Source organism: Megalobrama amblycephala, linkage group LG3, assembly GCF_018812025.1.
Source record: "Megalobrama amblycephala isolate DHTTF-2021 linkage group LG3, ASM1881202v1, whole genome shotgun sequence".
NCBI classification, from domain to species: domain Eukaryota; kingdom Metazoa; phylum Chordata; class Actinopteri; order Cypriniformes; family Xenocyprididae; genus Megalobrama; species Megalobrama amblycephala.
Window position 1 is genome coordinate 43,768,117 of NC_063046.1, and position 18,136 is coordinate 43,786,252.

The 18,136-nt window shown below is 36.2% G+C and overlaps 1 protein-coding gene across 2 annotated transcripts; it reads left to right on the forward strand.

The window, feature by feature from the left end:
• The first annotated feature begins 274 nt into the window (after nt 1-274).
• On the forward strand, nt 275-16,455 carry gc2 (guanylyl cyclase 2). Of its 2 annotated transcripts, XM_048185607.1 has the most exons (21): nt 275-516; nt 2,440-2,505; nt 2,922-3,779; nt 5,193-5,497; nt 5,573-5,921; nt 6,014-6,098; nt 6,732-6,828; nt 6,921-7,046; nt 7,865-7,945; nt 8,048-8,224; nt 8,487-8,643; nt 8,743-8,892; nt 9,273-9,421; nt 10,238-10,401; nt 10,542-10,734; nt 10,929-11,103; nt 11,190-11,288; nt 12,342-12,436; nt 14,319-14,404; nt 14,488-14,576; nt 15,739-15,867. In XM_048185607.1, the coding sequence occupies exons 3-20, from the start codon at nt 3,026-3,028 to the stop codon at nt 14,573-14,575; spliced, it is 3,330 nt and encodes a 1,109-aa protein (XP_048041564.1). In that variant the 5' UTR covers nt 275-516; nt 2,440-2,505; nt 2,922-3,025; the 3' UTR covers nt 14,576; nt 15,739-15,867. The 2 variants fall into 2 exon arrangements, with proteins under 2 accessions (XP_048041564.1, XP_048041563.1); XM_048185606.1 differs by lacking the exon at nt 14,488-14,576 and having other exon boundaries at nt 15,739-16,455.
• The last annotated feature ends 1,681 nt before the right edge of the window (nt 16,456-18,136 follow it).

Genomic DNA, 18,136 nt, shown 5'->3' on the forward strand with positions numbered 1-18,136 from the left:
ACAAAAAAGATTCATAGCATATCATTGAACTCCATCTGTTTTACTTCTAAACTAAATGTGGCATTGAAGTATTATATAAGCTCCATCATAACTATTCTAGAATCTAGTCTGGAATGATTTAGAGAGTTTCCATTCCTTATTAATCAGTGGTTAAAAAAAGTTATATTGGTTTTATTTGCTATTCTGGAAGGCATGTAGATCTAAGAATAGTCCAAATCAAAATATCTCGAGTTTTAACTACGTAGATCTAAATGCCACATCAGACCTGCAACTTCTCCAGTCTGTCACCAGAGGTCATCCTTTCCACAATATTATTAATCACTATCATCAGGACTGGCTCTGATGGCGGAAGGTTTGGATGGCAGCGAGGAAATGTTGTGAGGCACTAAGATCAGCCACAGTAGTCTTTTTCCATATTCCACAGCACTACTTTTGACATGAGTCTGACTTTTCTCGCTGCCTTTCCCCCACTGAAATGTACTCTGGATGACCACAGTGATGCCAGGTCATGTTAGGGTGAGTGAATTATGAGAATTATGGATGGATGGGAACAAAATCTATTTTGATTGTGAGCACATACAACTGAGAAAATGGCATATTTAAAGTTTTTAAAATAAGACTTTACTGCAACTTTATGATTGATCAAGGATTTCATTTCGGTCACTCATTGCATAAGAAAGCAATTATCTGGAAAGTATTTGTTTAGGATTGCAGGGAGGACAGAGAGAGAGGGTGGAGGGACAGATGGAGCAGATAGTGAAAGTGACCCGCAAAGTACAGTCACTTTTGTTCCTAAAACTTAGCAAACTTTACCAAAATTAAATGTCTGAAAAAAACGATAACAGAGCAAGCTAATCTCACAGAGCTCCAGGCCACAATATCCGCCAGGCAGATACGGGAAATTGGATTCTACTGCCCCCTATTGTATGTGTAGGTACTTCAGTTATCTTCTTCTTTCTCCTTTTCCGGATTAAAGGGTTAGTTCAACCAAAAATGAAAATTCTGTCATTTATTACTCACCCTCGTGCCGTTCCACACCCGTAAGACCTTCGTTAATCTTCGGAACACAAATTAAAATATTTTGGTTGAAATCCGATGGCTCAATGAGGCCTCCATAGCCAGCAATGACATTTCCTCTCTCAAGATCCATTAATGTACTAAAATCATATTTAAATCAGTTCATGTGAGTACAGTGGTTCAATATTAATATTATAAAGCGACGAGAATATTTTTGGTGCGCAAAAAATAAAAATAAATAAATAAATAAATAACGACTTATATAGCGATGGCCGATTTCAAAACACTGCCTCAGGAAGCATCGGAGCGTTATGATTCTTCTGTGTCGATCGCGTGTCTGAAATCACGTGACTTTAGCGCTCCGAACCGCTGATTCATAACGCTCTGAAGCTTCATGAAGCAGTGTTTTGAAATCAGCCATCACTAAATAAGTCGTTATTTTGGGGTTTTTTTGGCGCACCAAAAATGTTCTCGTCACTTTATAATATTACTATTTAACCACTGTACTCACATGAACTGATTTAAATATGTTTTTAGTACATTAATGGATCTTGAGAGAGGAAATGTCATTGCTGGCTATGCAGGCCTCACTGACGGAGCCATCGGATTTCAACAAAAATATCTTAATTTGTGTTCTGAAGATTAACGAAGGTCTTATGGGTGTGGAACGGCATGAGCGTGAGTAATAAATGACAGAATTTTCATTTTTGGGTGAACTAACCCTTTAATAGGCAGAACTTTGAAGTCCCACCATTACACCTGAAAAAATTAAGCTATATTGCTTTTTTTTTTAAAATTATCCTATTCATTATACCAACTCTTTGTGTAAAAATAATATGTATTTTTGGCAACAATTACCAGCAACTGCTATATTTGGAAGAGCATGCACAACATTACAATGTGCCCATCACACAGGCTGAAAATTGGATTGATATAATCTTCAGGTCATTCACTGAGGTCAGCAGTGGCATGGTGCGCAGCAGAAGAGAAGATTATAACTGTAACTCAGTTCTGGATAGGCCGTGATCGTACTTGCTGCTCATATTTGGATTTATTTCATAGCAGATTTGGAAATAACAAGAAATAATTGATTACACTGATTTTTGCACATGTTTATAGTGTTTCCATGGAGAGGACTTGCATAGATGAAGCTAGCAAGTTATGGAAATGAGCAATCAGACATCACTTTGCCAGTTAGAGTAGGTAAGTCAAATCCAGTGGTTAGGTAATAAATTTAGTTATTAGTGTCACTAATTAGTAAAGCTAGACTGTGGTTTTTAACACTGACACTGAGAGTCATAACACTAAAAATGAGTCATATAAGTTTAAAAAGTGTTGTAAATAGATAATGATAATGAATATCGTTGGTTATACTGTCAGCTTTTTCACAATTTGGTTTACTTGTTCATTTCTGTATTTCAGCTGTGATGGTCACAGTAAACTCAAGCAGCAGCACAGACATACTTGGATAATCAGATTTAAAGTCCCGTAAGTTTCATATGTACTCTGCTTTGATTATGATACCCAGTTTAATATATGATTAACAGCAATGGTTGTTCTGCAGAATTTTTGTTTGAACATGACAGTAGTCTAAATGCATGAAATGTTTTATTTTAATAATGCTGAGGTAGCCAGCCTAAGCATTACTGAATTATACTGTACTCTTAACAGGATTTCAGCAATCCTCTCACTCCCAATCCTACACCATTTATAATAACCAGCACAAATGTATAGATTTAATCCAATGCACTTTCTTCATTAAAGTATTTTTGCTGTTCTGAAAGCATTTTTTGCTGCATACAATGCTAATTACTGCATATAATGCAACTGATCTTTTTTTTTTTTTTTTGCAAAAAATTCAATTCTATCAATTCTGTCAGTTTACATATGTTTATTTCTCTTAGTTAGCTGATGGAATGATTGACATTGAGGGCATCTCTCATGTGACAGTGAAGGAGCTCCACTGTGTGCCAACCCACCAGCTGCGTGGCTGACCTGTTACCTTGCAATGCAACGGCCATCCAGTGCCTTTCTCAGCTTACTTCCAGCATTGGCCACCAGAGGACTCCAGACCCCTGACCAAAGCTCCCATTTCACTAATGATCATAAACACACCTATTTATGTTTCTGGCTACTGTGGTCCACTGTAAGCACTCTGTGCCTCTTACCTGCCACCACTGCTGCCACTGTTAGATTTGGGGTGGTGGGGCCTTGGTCATGTGACCCTCTCTTCACTAAAGCCCTGCCCGGCGTGGCTGCGCGGTTAGCTGTGGAGCACATCAACAAGGACCACTTCCTCTCACAGGGCATCACGTTCGATTATGTCATCCTGGAGGAGGACTGTGAGACATCTCAGTCTTTTGCCCGTTTTCTTGGTTACTATAAACGGGCATCTGGGTTTATCGGTCCAGTTAACCCAGGCTACTGTGAAGCTGCCTCTCTCTTAGGAAAGAGTTGGAATAAGGCAGTGTTTTCCTGGTCTTGTATTGGAAATGAGCTGGATGATGCCCGCAGTCACCCTACATTCGCCCGAACCATGCCCCTCCCCTCCCTTGTGCTGCTGAGCTTCATGCGCCACTTTAGTTGGGCACATGTTGGCATCATTTCATCAGCTGAGGATGTGTGGGTGGAGGCAGGTATAAGGCTGGCCAATGCCCTGCGGGGTCACGGGATGCCTGTTGGCATTGTGGCATCCGTTCGTAATGACCACACCAGCGTGCGCAATACCCTGGCCAAGGTCAAGAAAGTGGCGGATATCCGTTGTGAGTTTAAAACACAGATCATATGATGTCCTGATAATTACTCTGCACTCATGTTAAACTGTAACATTTACTATTGTTTTGCACTTACAAGTTCCATGTTATTTCATAATTTACTCTCCAAATGAGTTTACTTCAAATCTTTGCTTTGATACTTATACTTATCAGTATTTCCACTACTTTTCAAAAGTTTGAAGTCGGTTAGATTTTTTAAATGTTTTTAAAACTTATGCTCACCAAGGCTGCATTTATTTTATCGGAAATACTGTAAAAACAGTAATATTGCAATAAAAACGCTTTTTATTTTAATATACTGTATTTTAAAAAAAATCCTGTGATGCAAAGTTGAATTTTCAGTATCATTACTCCTGTCTAGAGTGTCACATGATCTTTCAGAAATCATTCTAATATGCTGATTTGTTGCTCAAAAAGCATTTCTTCTTATTATGAATGTTGAAAACAGTTATGCTGCGTAATATTTTTGTGAAAACCTTGATACATTGTTTTTCAGGATTCTTTGATGAATAGAAAGTTCAAAAGAACAGAATTTTATACAACATTTGAAACAGAAATGTGTAACATTATAAATGTCTATACTGTCACTTTTTTGATCATTTTAATGCATCTTTGATCAATAAAAGTATTAGTTTCTTTCAAAATCTTACTGACCACAAACTTTTGGATAGTAGTGTAAAGTGAGGTCCAAATGTCTAAGACCACTAGTGAAATGCTTCTATTATAATATAACATTTTTTGTCATCAGTTTTACTAAAAAAGGAGTTAACATGACAATTGTGACCCTGGACCACAAAACCAGTCATAAGGGTAATTTTTTTTTAAAACTGAGATTTATACATCATTATACAGCTGAATAAATAAACTTTCCATTGATATATGAATTGTTAGTATAATAGAATATTTGGTCAATAACTATTTGAAAATCTGGAATCTGAGTGTACAAAAATATCTAAATATTGAGAAAATTAAGTCCTTAGCAACGCATATTACTTACAAAAATAATTTTTTGATATATATATGGTAGGACATTTACAAAATATCTTCATGTTACATGATCTTTACTTAATAGCCTAATGATTTTTGGCATAAAAGAAAAATCGATAATTTTGATTTGAACAATTTTGAACAATGTACTGTTGGCTACTGCTATAACAATATCCGTGCCACTTATGACTGATTTTGTGGTCCAGGGTCGCAAATTTGCTTTTGTTATGATTAGCAGGACCACCCTAAAAACAGTCATCTCAGACAGTTGGATCCCACTGTATTTAATATAATGACGTAAATGAATATACAATAAGATACAAATGATTGTTTGTTTTCCACTGTGCGATTTGCTCATTTGCTACTGTGCTTTCTACCTGTCCTCTCTTCTTCTCAATGCTTTTGTTTTTGCAGTGGTCATCCTCGTTATGCACTCGGTGTTGATTGGTGGAGGAGCCCAGAAGATGCTATTGGAGACAGCTCATGACATGCGGATGACAGACGGCTCGTTGGTGTTTATATCTTACGATACTCTCTTTTACAGTCTGCCCTACCATCACGTTACCCAGCCAGCCCTGCGCTATAACAGCAAGCTGCTACGAGCCTATGATGCCGTGCTCACCATCACTATTGAGTCTCCACAGGAACAGTCTTTCTACCAAGCTTTTGAAAAGGCCCAGGAGCAAGGAGAGCTGCCCAGGCACCTTAAACCACAGCAGGTACAAAGATGGTTTACACGGGGCGTAAAATGGTCTCTATGCTAATAGCTAATGTAAAACCTTCACATTCTACAGGTGTCCCCATTGTTTGGCACCATCTACTCCTCCATCGTGTTCATGGCTCATGCTATGCAAAGTGTCAGGGCTTCAGGTCAATGGATGTCTGGGGGGAACATCGCCCAAAATGCCCGAAACCTGCTGTTCAAAGGTGTTAGCCTACAAGCAAACTCTTCTGACTTTGGCATGCTGGACTATGTGGTGCTGGACACAGATGGCTTTTCTTGGGAGTTACAACCTACACATCGTATAGAGATGCAGACAGATATGGTGCGCTTTCTGGGTCGGTCGATTCATTTTCCCCATGCAGGGCCACCGAAAACTGATTCCAGCTGCTGGTTTACACGTGGGATGATCTGCAGTGGAGGTGAGTGTGTATGTAAATGATAACGTGGTTTTCGCTCACATCGACATGCTTGCATTTTACGTCATATGTAACAATCACCCTCTGTGTTACAGGTGTGAATCTTTTCAATATATTTTTAATCTTCCTGTCTGGTTTTCTGTTCATCTTCTTCGTGATGGGCTGTTCTTATTGCATCAGGTTGGCCTATTCATCAACAAATTATAACCTAAATTGAATGAAAGTAATGTCATTAATTACTCACCCTCATGTCATTCCAAATGCGTAAGACCTTCGTTCATCTTCAGAACACAAATATTTTTTTATGAAATCTGAGTTGTTTTTTTTTTAATCTCCCATTAAAAGCAACAAAAGTACCAGAAAAGTAGTAAAGGCATATTTAATATTCTGTTCAGTGTGACTACAGTGGTTCAACCTTAGTGTTATGAAGTGACGAGAATACTTTTTGTGTTCAGAAACAATGTACAATGTGACTTCACTGTATACTGCATAGAAAAATGACAGGATAGAGAGGAAATTGTTGAATAAAGATATTTTTGTTTTGTTTTTGCACACAAAAAGTATTCTCATCGCTTCATAACATTAAGGTTGAACCACTGTAGTCACATTGACTTTTTTATCACGTTGACTTTATTTCATCTTTGTGTTCCGAAGATGAACGAAGGTCTTACGGGTTTGAAGGCCATGAGGGTAAGTAATTAATGACAGAAATTTAATTTTTGGGTGATCAAACCCTTTAAATTGTGATGTTTTTCAGAGTGTGTAGACTACAACAGGAGATTTCTTTACAATATTTCTAATCTTTGTGTATAGGCGTAAAATTAATAAAATCCGATTGGTGCGGGGAGCCGACAAGATTTTACTGACTTTAAATGACGTCACTTTCATCAACCCCTCCCTGAGCAATAAGGTCAGTAGCACACACACACACACACACATACACACACAAACAAACAAACATTAACATATGCTAATAATTAATACTTTTATCTAAAAAAACAGAAGCTCAGTTTGGATGACAGCAAGGCCAGCGACACGAGAATGAGCATTTCAGAGCGAAGCCTCAAGTCTCCATTCTCTAGCCAATCGCCAGCCACCTACGAAAATTCAAATGTTGTCATTTTTGAGGTAAAAGAACAACTAAGTTATCCAAATTGGCTGATTTTACTTTAAAATGAGTTTAAAATTGAGTGTTGATTTAACATTCACAACCAAAATATCCCTTCCAAGTCCACTCAGACCATTTATGAAAACAAAGATGCAAATATGAGTCGACATCAGTAGAAAGTGCCATAGTTATAATTGATGTTGTAACCATTAGCCATGACAGATTTTTTAAAGAAATTAATACTTATTTTTCAGCAAGGATGCATTAAATTGTTCAAAAGTTACAGTAAATACATTTACATTGTTACAAAACATTGATGATAATAATAGTAAATGTTTCTTGAGCAGTAAATCAGCATATTAGAATGATTTCTGAAGGATCATGTGACACTGAAGACTGGAGTAATGATGCTGAAAATACAGCTTTGCCATCACAGGAATAAATTACATATTAGAATATTTAAAAATTGTCATTTTAATATTTTGCAATGTTTTGTGTTCAATGTTTTGCTGTATTTTGGGAAAAATATAATTTTTTTTAATACAACAATAAAAAAATCTTACCAACCCCAAAGTTTTGAACAGTATTGCACATGGAGATTAGTCAGTCACAAGAGAGGTCATTTACAAATAGAAATCTTAATGGTAAAATATCAAAACAGCATTTTTTTTCTAAGGGCCAGAGAAATGGTTAAAAATGGTCATGTAAATCTAGATTATGACTGTTTATGTAGACTTCATTAAAAAAAAAAAAAAAAAAAAAAAAAAAAAAATAGTGGAATATTAGTCTTCTTTAATGTATACTACTTTGAACATTTACAGTGTTTCTCATTTGGCAGGGTGATTGGGCATGGCTGAAACGACTTCCATACGGAAACTTCCGGAGCATCACTCCAAATACCAGCGATGTTTTTGAACTGGTTGGTTTTGCTACTGATTTTACATTCTGTGTTCTCTCTGTTTTTGATTATTTCCTTTATTTCATCATACAAATAATCACACAAGTGTTCTTTGTACTCCAGATGAAAGATATGAGGCACGAGAACATTAACCCCTTTCTAGGCTTCTTCCTTGACTGCGGAGTCTTTGCCATAGTAACAGAGTACTGTTCGCGTGGCAGCTTGGAAGATCTGTTGCTCAACGACGACGTCAAACTGGACTGGATGTTCAAGTCCTCTCTCATTCTGGACCTCATCAAGGTACTCTTACTAACAATGTGATTAGTTGAATTAGTTGAATAAATTGAAGTAAAGCAAGCACACACTGATGATGTCTTCTGAATTGATACCCAAATCGCATGTCACAAAAAGAATCAATGAATTATAATATGAATTTTAAATGTGTTTATTGGTCATTAAAAAAATCATTCTTATATCAGTACTCTAGTGTGTACTTTGTTACATAAATGCATTTGCAGTTACATCACATGTATGCTTGTGTGTGTTTATGACTGGCATGCAGGGTATGAAATATCTACACCATAGGAACATTTGTCATGGAAGGCTTAAATCCAGGAACTGTGTGGTTGATGGGCGTTTTGTGCTCAAAATCACAGACTATGGCTACAATGAGGTGTTGGAATCTCAAAGGTTTCCTTATGTTGAACCGCCAGCTGAAGGTAACGTTTATTGTGAGCCTTTTCTTATTATTTCAATGCGTTTCCATATTCTTTTCTCCTACATAGCATGTTAATGTAATTTTTTTTTAACCCCAATAGACCTGCTATGGACGGCCCCTGAGATATTGAGAGGGTCCTACCCTGGTTTGCATGGCACTCACCCTGGTGATGTGTACAGTTTCGCAATCATCATGCAAGAGGTTGTTATGCGAGGGCCCCCGTTCTGTATGCTGGAGCAGTCTTCTGATGGTAAAGTCACATGACCCCACCATCTATACCAGAGGTTTTCAAACTTTTTGATGACACAGACACACAAACATGATGATCCCCTTGCAAAGGCCCCCTTCCTTTAGTATAAAAGCTGCTGTATATTAAATATGTGTCAAATATCTGGAAAATTTGCTTTCAAATAAATTTCAACACTGTATTACTATACAAGCAATAGTATTATTTTTTTTCAATTGTTCTGTTTCACATTGATTTTCTCTGAACTTTTCCCTAAACCCCATAGGATCCTACTTTGAAAACCCTTGATCTGTACTATAACTATTATTTGACTATATTGTTTTTTTTTTGCAAAAGTGTATTTTATGTTAAGTGTGAATCTTTAATATATCTGGATAATATAGATATTATCAAGAAGGTCCGGAAGCCTCCTCCAATGTGCCGGCCCATTGTGTCTCCGGACCACGCGCCAATGGAGTGTATTCAACTTATGAAGCAATGCTGGAATGAACAGCCAGAGAAAAGACCCACATTTGATGAAATCTTTGACCAGGTGAACATCAGTAATACTGCCAAACCATCACCATAAAGTCACATGAAATTATTCCTATTCTCTCATAGAAATCAATAATACTGTTAAAAAAATCTAGCTGGTTGCCAGAAATTCAAAACAAAAAATACTGTGACAATACTTCCAGTATGGCCTGTTTATTACAACTCATATTTTAATAATATCATTTATTAGGTGAAATAATGTCAAAAGTGTTTTTTTACCTTAAAATGTCCTGATAATCACCATAGTAATACAGGTGGTAAAATAGAAAGCCACATGTTGAATCGTAAATAGTCTGTCCATAAAATACTCATGTAACATCAGGGTAACACACTGAAAGAAGGCAATAAACATTTTGAAATGTAACACAAATCACCCTCTAATGTACATTAGTGATAACAAATTTATTAAAATTTATTTAAAATGTAATGCCATGCAGGAACTTCTGGTAATATCCTTTCTACTGGTTTTCACTGAAAGGTTACATGGTAATTCCTTGTCAGTATTAAACAGTTAAATTACATAAAGTGCAATGTTAATCCTTTTACTGTTATTTATATGGTAACGTGACCTAAAATTAATCATTTAACAGGTTTTTACTGTAGCATTTTAAAGTATTTTACTGTAAAATTACAAACATATTTACAGAGCAGTTAAAGTTGTAAGACTGAAATTATAACAGAGATTACTGACATTCGTATGTCCCTGAATAACCAAGCAATGGAGACAAATAGCAAAATGCTTTTGGGATCATTTTGGAGCTCAGTATTCTTATATACTCTGCCTTTCTTTGTATCTCTCTTATTCTCTTTACAGTTCAAGAATGTTAATAAAGGGAAAAAGACCAACATCATAGACTCCATGTTGCGAATGTTGGAGCAATATTCCTCCAACCTGGAGGAGTTGATCAGGGAAAGGACAGAGGAGCTGGAAATAGAGAAACAAAAGACTGAGAAACTCCTCACACAAATGTTGCCCCCGTAAGCAACCGATACTCAGTCGCAGTAATGACTTTACCATCACACTAAGAAATAAGTAGAGAAATAAACATGGAACCGCTTTCATTCACTTGTGCTCAGTTTTAAAGTGTTTTTTCTTTTTGTTGCGTAATCCTCTGTAGGTCAGTGGCAGAGGCTCTGAAGCTGGGCACTACAGTCGAACCAGAGCATTTTGACAGTGTCAGTCTCTATTTCAGTGATATCGTTGGCTTCACCACAATCTCAGCCAACAGTGAGCCCATTGAGGTGGTTGACCTCCTCAATGACCTTTACACAACATTTGATGCCGTAATCGGCAATCATGACGTCTATAAGGTAACACTAGAAAATTTCAGTAAAAAAGTCAGTAAATCATTTTTTTCATTGTTTATAAAAAATAACTGTATAAGCAAATGCGTTTGCTTCCACAGAGATTTCACTGGTTTGTTGTAACCGTGTGAAACTGTTGTAATAAATACTGTGATATTTCAGTTTGCTAATGAAAGTGTCTCTGTCTCCATTGCGTGCAGGTGGAGACCATCGGTGATGCTTACATGGTGGCATCAGGTGTGCCCGTGCCCAATGGAAACCGACATGCAGCCGAGATTGCAAACATGGCCCTGGACATCCTGAGTGCTGTTGGTAGTTTCAAAATGAGGCATATGCCTGATGTTCCAGTCCGCATCCGAATAGGACTTCACTCAGGTCAGGCTGATTCATGCCATTTGGTTCAAGATTAAATGTAATAAATGTAGAAAGTTTAATTTACGTTATGTATGCTTTCTCTTTAGGTCCCTGTGTGGCCGGTGTAGTGGGTTTGACCATGCCGCGGTACTGTCTGTTCGGGGATACGGTTACCACTGCTTCTAGAATGGAGTCTACAGGATTGCGTAAGCATGTGACACTTAATTTCACCATAAACAGTTCTGCTTCTGCATTTCAAAGATTAATATGTACTGTATATATATAAAGATACGTCTCATTAAACATTTTAACAGTGATTAAAATGATTAACATCTGCATAATCAATGAAATTCAGTGACTGTCATCAATTGTATAATTTGCTTTGCCAGGCATGGAAATTGTTCTTAAATTGCTCATTTAAAAATAAGACACTTAAAGGGTTAGTTCACCATTACTCACCCTCATGTCGTTCCACACCCGTGAGATTTTCATTCATCTTCGGAACACAAATTAAGATATTTTTGATGAAATCCAAGGGTTTCTGAAGCACACATAGGCAGCAATGTCATTGTCCTTATGAGGTCCAGAAAGGTAGTAAAAATATTGTTAAAATATTCAATGTGACTACAGTGGTTCAACCTTAATGTTGTGAAGCAGCAAGAATATTTTTTGTGCGCAAAACAAAACAAAAATAACGACTTTATTCAACAATTTCTTCTCTTCTGTGTCTGTATCCTATGCAATTGATGTAGTGAACGCAGTGCAGCGCTTCTGTGTTCTACGTCAGAACACCGACTCAGTATTGGCCAGCTCCTGCTTCAGTATCACACGCATGCATCGTGCTGCTCACGTGTACAGCGTCGGCCAATACTGAGCCGGTGTTCGAATATAAAAATGGAAGCGCAGCACTGGGTTAACTATGTCAACTTGCGTAGGAGACTGACATAGAAGAGAAGAAATTGTTGAATAAATTTGTTATTTTTGTTTTTCTTGTCACTTTATAACATTAAGGTTGAACCACTGTAGTCACTTTCTTCTTTCACTTTGTCTTTAATACCTCTCTGGACCTCAAAATGTGCAGTTACATTGCTGCTTATGTGTGCTTCAGAAACCCTTGGATTTCATCAAAAATATCTTCATTTGTCTTTCGAAGATGAACGAAAATCTTATGGGTTTGGGACGACATGAGGGTGAGTAATTAATGACAGGAATTTAATTTTTGGGTGAACTAACCTTTTAAAATGTGTGTGTGTTTGCAGCGTATAGAATCCATGTCCATTCCAGTACAGTGAATATCCTGATGCAGCTGAAATTGGGGTACAAAGTAGAGCTGAGAGCCCGAACAGAAATGAAGGTGAGCTCTGAGTTCATCTGTAGGACAAAAGATTTCATATCGTTTGTCTCACAATTACTTGTTTATACACTAAAAGTTTGGGGTCAGTTTTTTTTTTAAAGAAATTAAAGGTGCCCTAGATTCAAAATTTGAATTTACCTCGGCATAGTTAAATAACAAGAGTTCAGTACATGGAAAAGACATACATTGAGTTTCAAACTCCATTGCTTTCTCTTTATGTAAATCTCATTTGTTTAAAAGACTTCCGGAAAACACACGGATCTCAACATAACACCGACTGTTACGTAACAGTCGGGGTGTACACCCCAATATTTGCATATGCCAGCCCATGTTCCCAACATCATGAAAGGCATTAGACAAAGGCAGCCAGTAACATCTGGATCTGCACAGGTGAATCATCAGACTAGGTAAGCAAGCAAGAACAACAGCGAAAATGGCAGATGGAGCAATAGTAACTGACATGATCCATGATATCATGATATTTTTAACAACAGCGAAAATGGCAGATGGAGCAATAATAACTGACATGATCCATGATATCATGATATTTTTAGTGATATTTGTAAATTGTCTATCTAAATGTTTCGTTAGCATGTTGCTAATGTACTGTTAAATGAGGTTAAAGTTACCATCGTTTCTTACTGAATTCACGGAGACAAGAGCCGTCGCTATTTTCATTTTTAAACACTTGCAGTCTGTATAATTCATAAACACAACTTCATTCTTTATAAATCTCTCCAACAGTGTAGCATTAGCCGTTAGCCACGGAGCACTATCAAACTCATTCAAAATCAAATATAAACATCAAAATAAATACTTTACTCACATAATTCGAAGCATGCATACAGCATGCATGACGAACATCTTGTAAAGAGCCATTTGAGGGTTATATTAGCTGTGTGAACTTTGTAAATGTGCTGTAATATAATCGAGAGCTTGTGTGGCAGGGAGCACGCGAATTAAAGGGGCAGCGCGCTGAAAAATATCAGTGCATAGTTAATGATGCCCCAAAATAGGCAGTTAAAAAAAATGTATTTAAAAAAAAATCTATGGGGTATTTTGAGCTGAAACTTCACAGACACATTCAGGGGACACCTTAGACTTATATTACATCTTGTGAAAAAGCATTCTTGGGCACCTTTAATATTTTTATTTAGCTAGGATACATTAAATTGCTCAAAAGTGACAATGAAGACATTTACAATGTTACAAAAGATTTTAATTTTAAATAAATGCTGTGAACTTTCTTTTCATCAAGGAATTCTGAAAAAAAAGATGACAGTTTCCACAAATAAGTTGCACTAACTGTTTTTAACATTGATAATAATAAGGCATGTTTCTTGAGCACCAAATCAGCACGAATGATTTCTGAAGGATCATGTGACACTGAAGACTGGAGTAATGATGCTGAAAATGCACCTTTGATCACAGGAATTAAATACATTTAAAAAAATATTCAAATAGAAAACAGCCATTTTAAATTGTAATAATATGTCAAAATATTACTGTTTTTACTGTGATTTTAAATGCAGCATTAGTGAGCATAAGAGACGATCTTATAAAAACATTTAAAAAATCTTACCAACCCAGAACTTTTGAATGGTAGTGTACAGTATGTTATGTTGCATTATATGATATAATGGTTCAGTGGTGATGATAACCGTATAAATAATGTAGTTGTTGTAGATCAGGCAGGAATTAAATAATGCATTTTTCCCAAAATGCAGTAAATACTCTTTATTTTATTAGCGCCATCCAACAAAGTAGGAGGATCAGAACTGCAAAACAATGCAAAATAATTCTTGAATGATTTCTTTTCTCAACTTGAATGAAGTTGATGGGTTTAGATCGACAGGTCATCTATTTACTCTGTTCTCCACAGGGCAAGGGTATAGAAGAAACTTACTGGCTCACCGGGAGGGACGGCTTCACCAAACCGCTCCCCGTGCCACCCATACTAAAGTCAGGGTAAGGGGAGGCCTTTCCGCGGCCTGTGTCCTGCAGTCTGTGTGTGTGTGTCTTCTGTTTATTTTCTCCAATGTATTTTTCAGGCAAATGGCTCATGGCTTGCAGATGGAGGAGATAGCCGCATACAAGAAGCGGAAAGCAGAAGCACAGCTTGCAAAGAAGAAAAACTGAGGTAATGTTATGCATGGAGAATGTATAACATTACTCAATGTGGCACAGGGAGTTGAGGGAGGTGGGGAGGATGAAAGGATGGGGGGTAAAAGGTCATTGTGGGAAGTCGTTGCCAATTTTTCCTATTTTGGTTGGGTTTCATTCTCCAACCATACACAAGACTCAGTTCTTCTACTTTCAAGTAATGTTTCTCAAATGATACTACATTATCCTACTGTTTTATCTTTCCACTATATATATTTTTTTATTTCTGTTCATGTCTGCAATTGTCAGTTTTATAAATTTGTAGTGAAGTTTTTTTAATGTAAAGTTTACTTTTTATGTAATAGATTTTTACCAAAATAACCCTTAAATCTAAATGAAGTTGTGTATGTCTGTGATTTGGTGATGTCATAATTTCTGGTAACTTTGTACAGCCTCATAGATATTTTTGGTCTTGAATATTTGTGACTTGCCTAAGATAGTGGTTATTAAAGCTCTCTCCTTTCAGATTGGATGGCACTCCTCAGATATGGATAGCCGGCTTTTTAAAATGGATCGTCGGCTATGTTTGGCATGCTGTTATGTTTCTGTTTGTGTGTTCTGAATGTCTTGTTTGTTCTCAGTGTTTCATGTTTCATGTCTAAATGTTTTGCTTTCCCAAGTGACATAATGTAATTTTTTGTTGCATTATTGTTAATTGTCAGTTTATGTAGACAATTAATTTGAACAAATGAAACCTTGTAAAATTTATATACTTTTTAAGATATATAACGGATATATAACGGTTAAATGAAGTTGATATTAATGTTTTCTTAAAGGGATAGTTCACCCAAAAATGAAAATTCTGTCTAAGCAGACAGAAGCAGATCTCGCCCCCCACATTGACTACCATACTATGGTAGTCAGTGGGGAGCGAGATCTGCTTGGTTACAAACATTCTTCCAAATATCTTTCTTTGTGTTCAGCAGAACAAAGAAATGTATACAGGTTTGGAACAACTTGAGGGGGAGTAAATGATGACAGATTTTTCATTTTTGGGTGAACTATCCCTTTAAATATACTTTTCTCTTTTTGTTGTTTTTGGAATAAAACTTTTTGATAGACATTCAAAAACAAGGGATGTCATTTGGTGATGTATTAGATACACTAAGGTGTGTTTCTACTTTGTTTTTCTGTTACAGAGTTGAATCCAAAGATTTTAAGGTGCTGCTTAAGAAGGCGGTGAGGAAGATCTCCACCGTGCGTCAGGTGGCTCAGCTCACGCTATCCGATGAGGGCAATGTCTTGATCCACCATCACTGATGACCTTTAACCTTTGCCTTTTGAACCCACACCTGTACGCAGAAAGAAATGGAAGGTGGAGAAATGGAGAACAAGAGCACCAAAACTTTGTTCTTGCTAGTTTTCAGTCTGTTTTTCATTTAAAAACATCTGATGAAGCAAGCTTGTGTGTACAGTTTACTGAACAGGGACTTCTTTTTGTTATGGTAGAAAGTCAGACTCAAATGGTAGAACATTTGCTTTGAAGAAGCTTTCAGTGTATCAAAGCATATTGAACCTACATGGCTTTTCAGTGTCTCATTAGATAAACCTTTCATTTGGAGTCTTGTTGGTTCACATCACTCATCTTAAACATGTACAGCTGTAGGAAACACAAGACTCATTTCTGTCTGAGAGGCCACATATCTCTATTCTCTATAAGAAGGACCATTATGAAATGAACCAAAGTCTCACTAAGAGCTAAATTTACCCTGTGGGAATCCATTACTCAGTGAGAGGGGCGTCAGGTCCGGCTCAAAGACTTAACACATAAGTCAATTCACTTGTGGATTATCCCTCTTAGAAAACCTGTCTGTGACTGAAGAAAATAGTAAATATAATATTGAGATAAACTAGAAAAGCCCACATAATTGTGCTACCAGTATTAATATGGGGCATATGGCCCTGTGATGATTTGAATATTATAATTTTAGATGTACAAATGTTCAGGGGATAACTACAGTCTCGATTTAAATTATATGATTTTTTTTTGTTTGTTTTCTACATAGATGATCAATACGCATAATCCATAATAATAGGATAACCATGAAAACCAGGTGACACAGAATATCAAATTATGTATTACAATGCATGAATCCATATTATATTGTGGTGGTTTTAGAAGCAGGATTAGCTTTATACACTACTGTTAAAAAGTTTCTTGTTGGTGAGATTTGTTTCAGTGTTTTTGGAATATTATTACATATTTTAATATGTAATTTATTTTTGTGATGGCAAAGATCATTACTGCAGTATTCAGTGCCACATGATTCTTCAGAAATCATTCTAATATGTTGATTTGCTGCTTAAGAAACATTTCTTATTATCAATGTTGAAACCAGGTGTGAATCATGATATTTTTGTGGAAATATTTTATAGAATGTTCAGAAACCACATTTATTTGGAATGGAATATCTTTCAAAAAAAATGTCCTAACCCCAAACTTTTGAATGGTAGTGTATGTATTTTTAGACAAATACTGTTTTATTTAAAAAAAAAAAAAAAATCCATATGTACTGTAAAAATAAAAAAATAATATCTGAAAATACCAGCGTCATGTTTTTTAAAAAAACTATAGCTATCGATTCTGAATGTGCTAATGTGTATGTACTGTATTATAATGGTTTGCTGTTAAATATGCAATAGAAATTCCATAGCCCCTATAATATTTAAAGCACAGAAATACAGTATAACAGTGCCCTCTTGTTAGGATGTCAGTAAACGCAGCAGATGGCGACCTACATTATCATGCCCTATGTGGATTATCCAGTACTGACTCTACATAAGACTGCAGAGCCACCAGGTCACCCCTAACCAGATTACCTTCTCTCAAAACCTGTTCAAAAACTCACAGCAAGATTACCCACCAATACGTTATAGATAGTGATTTTTAATAATTATGAACCATTTCTTCTCATTCTCTCATAGTAATCGCCATGTTTCAGGTGTGTGAAAGTTGTAAAACGTTCTGAAAAAAGTTAACTTTGGATGGCTGTTTTCTATATCAGTCTAATTATATTTTCAGTAATAATTTTTTGGTATTTCATAAGAGTCACACTGTGCTTGTGGCATCAATGTCTCTGCAGGGGAGATCAATTGCACTGAAAAAAAAACCACATTAGCAACATCTTTTGAAAATGAAACTCTCATATGATACTCTGAACTACCTTGAACTCTTAGCTACTGCGATGCCAATTGGCCATCAATTAAACAAACAATCAAAATTGATCCTCACATCAGTTTCACCAAAACACGTTTTAAATTGTTATTGACCTTATAGTAGTTCCAATTAGTAGTTCCAATAAGGAACTACTTACTCAGCAGGTCAGAGTGTCGGAGTGAAATGTTTCATCATGTGAATAAGACATGATGGCAATAGAATGGTTTTTAAACTTGAATAACAAATGGTATTACAATGTAATGGAATATATAGAATATAAACAGTTAATATTAGTAATTAATAATTTAAAATTAATACACACGTATATATATATATATATATATATATATATATATATATATATATATATATATATATAT

Coding starts and splice junctions, on each gene's coding strand:
- gc2 (XM_048185606.1), top strand. CDS start 3,026: ATGCAACGGCCATCCAGTGCCTTTCTCAGCTTACTTCCAGCATTGGCC. Junction 6,099..6,731: donor GGCTGTTCTTATTGCATCAG/GTTGGCCTATTC, acceptor CTTTGTGTATAG/GCGTAAAATTAATAAAATCC. Junction 14,405..15,738: donor CCACCCATACTAAAGTCAGG/GTAAGGGGAGGC, acceptor TTTCTGTTACAG/AGTTGAATCCAAAGATTTTA.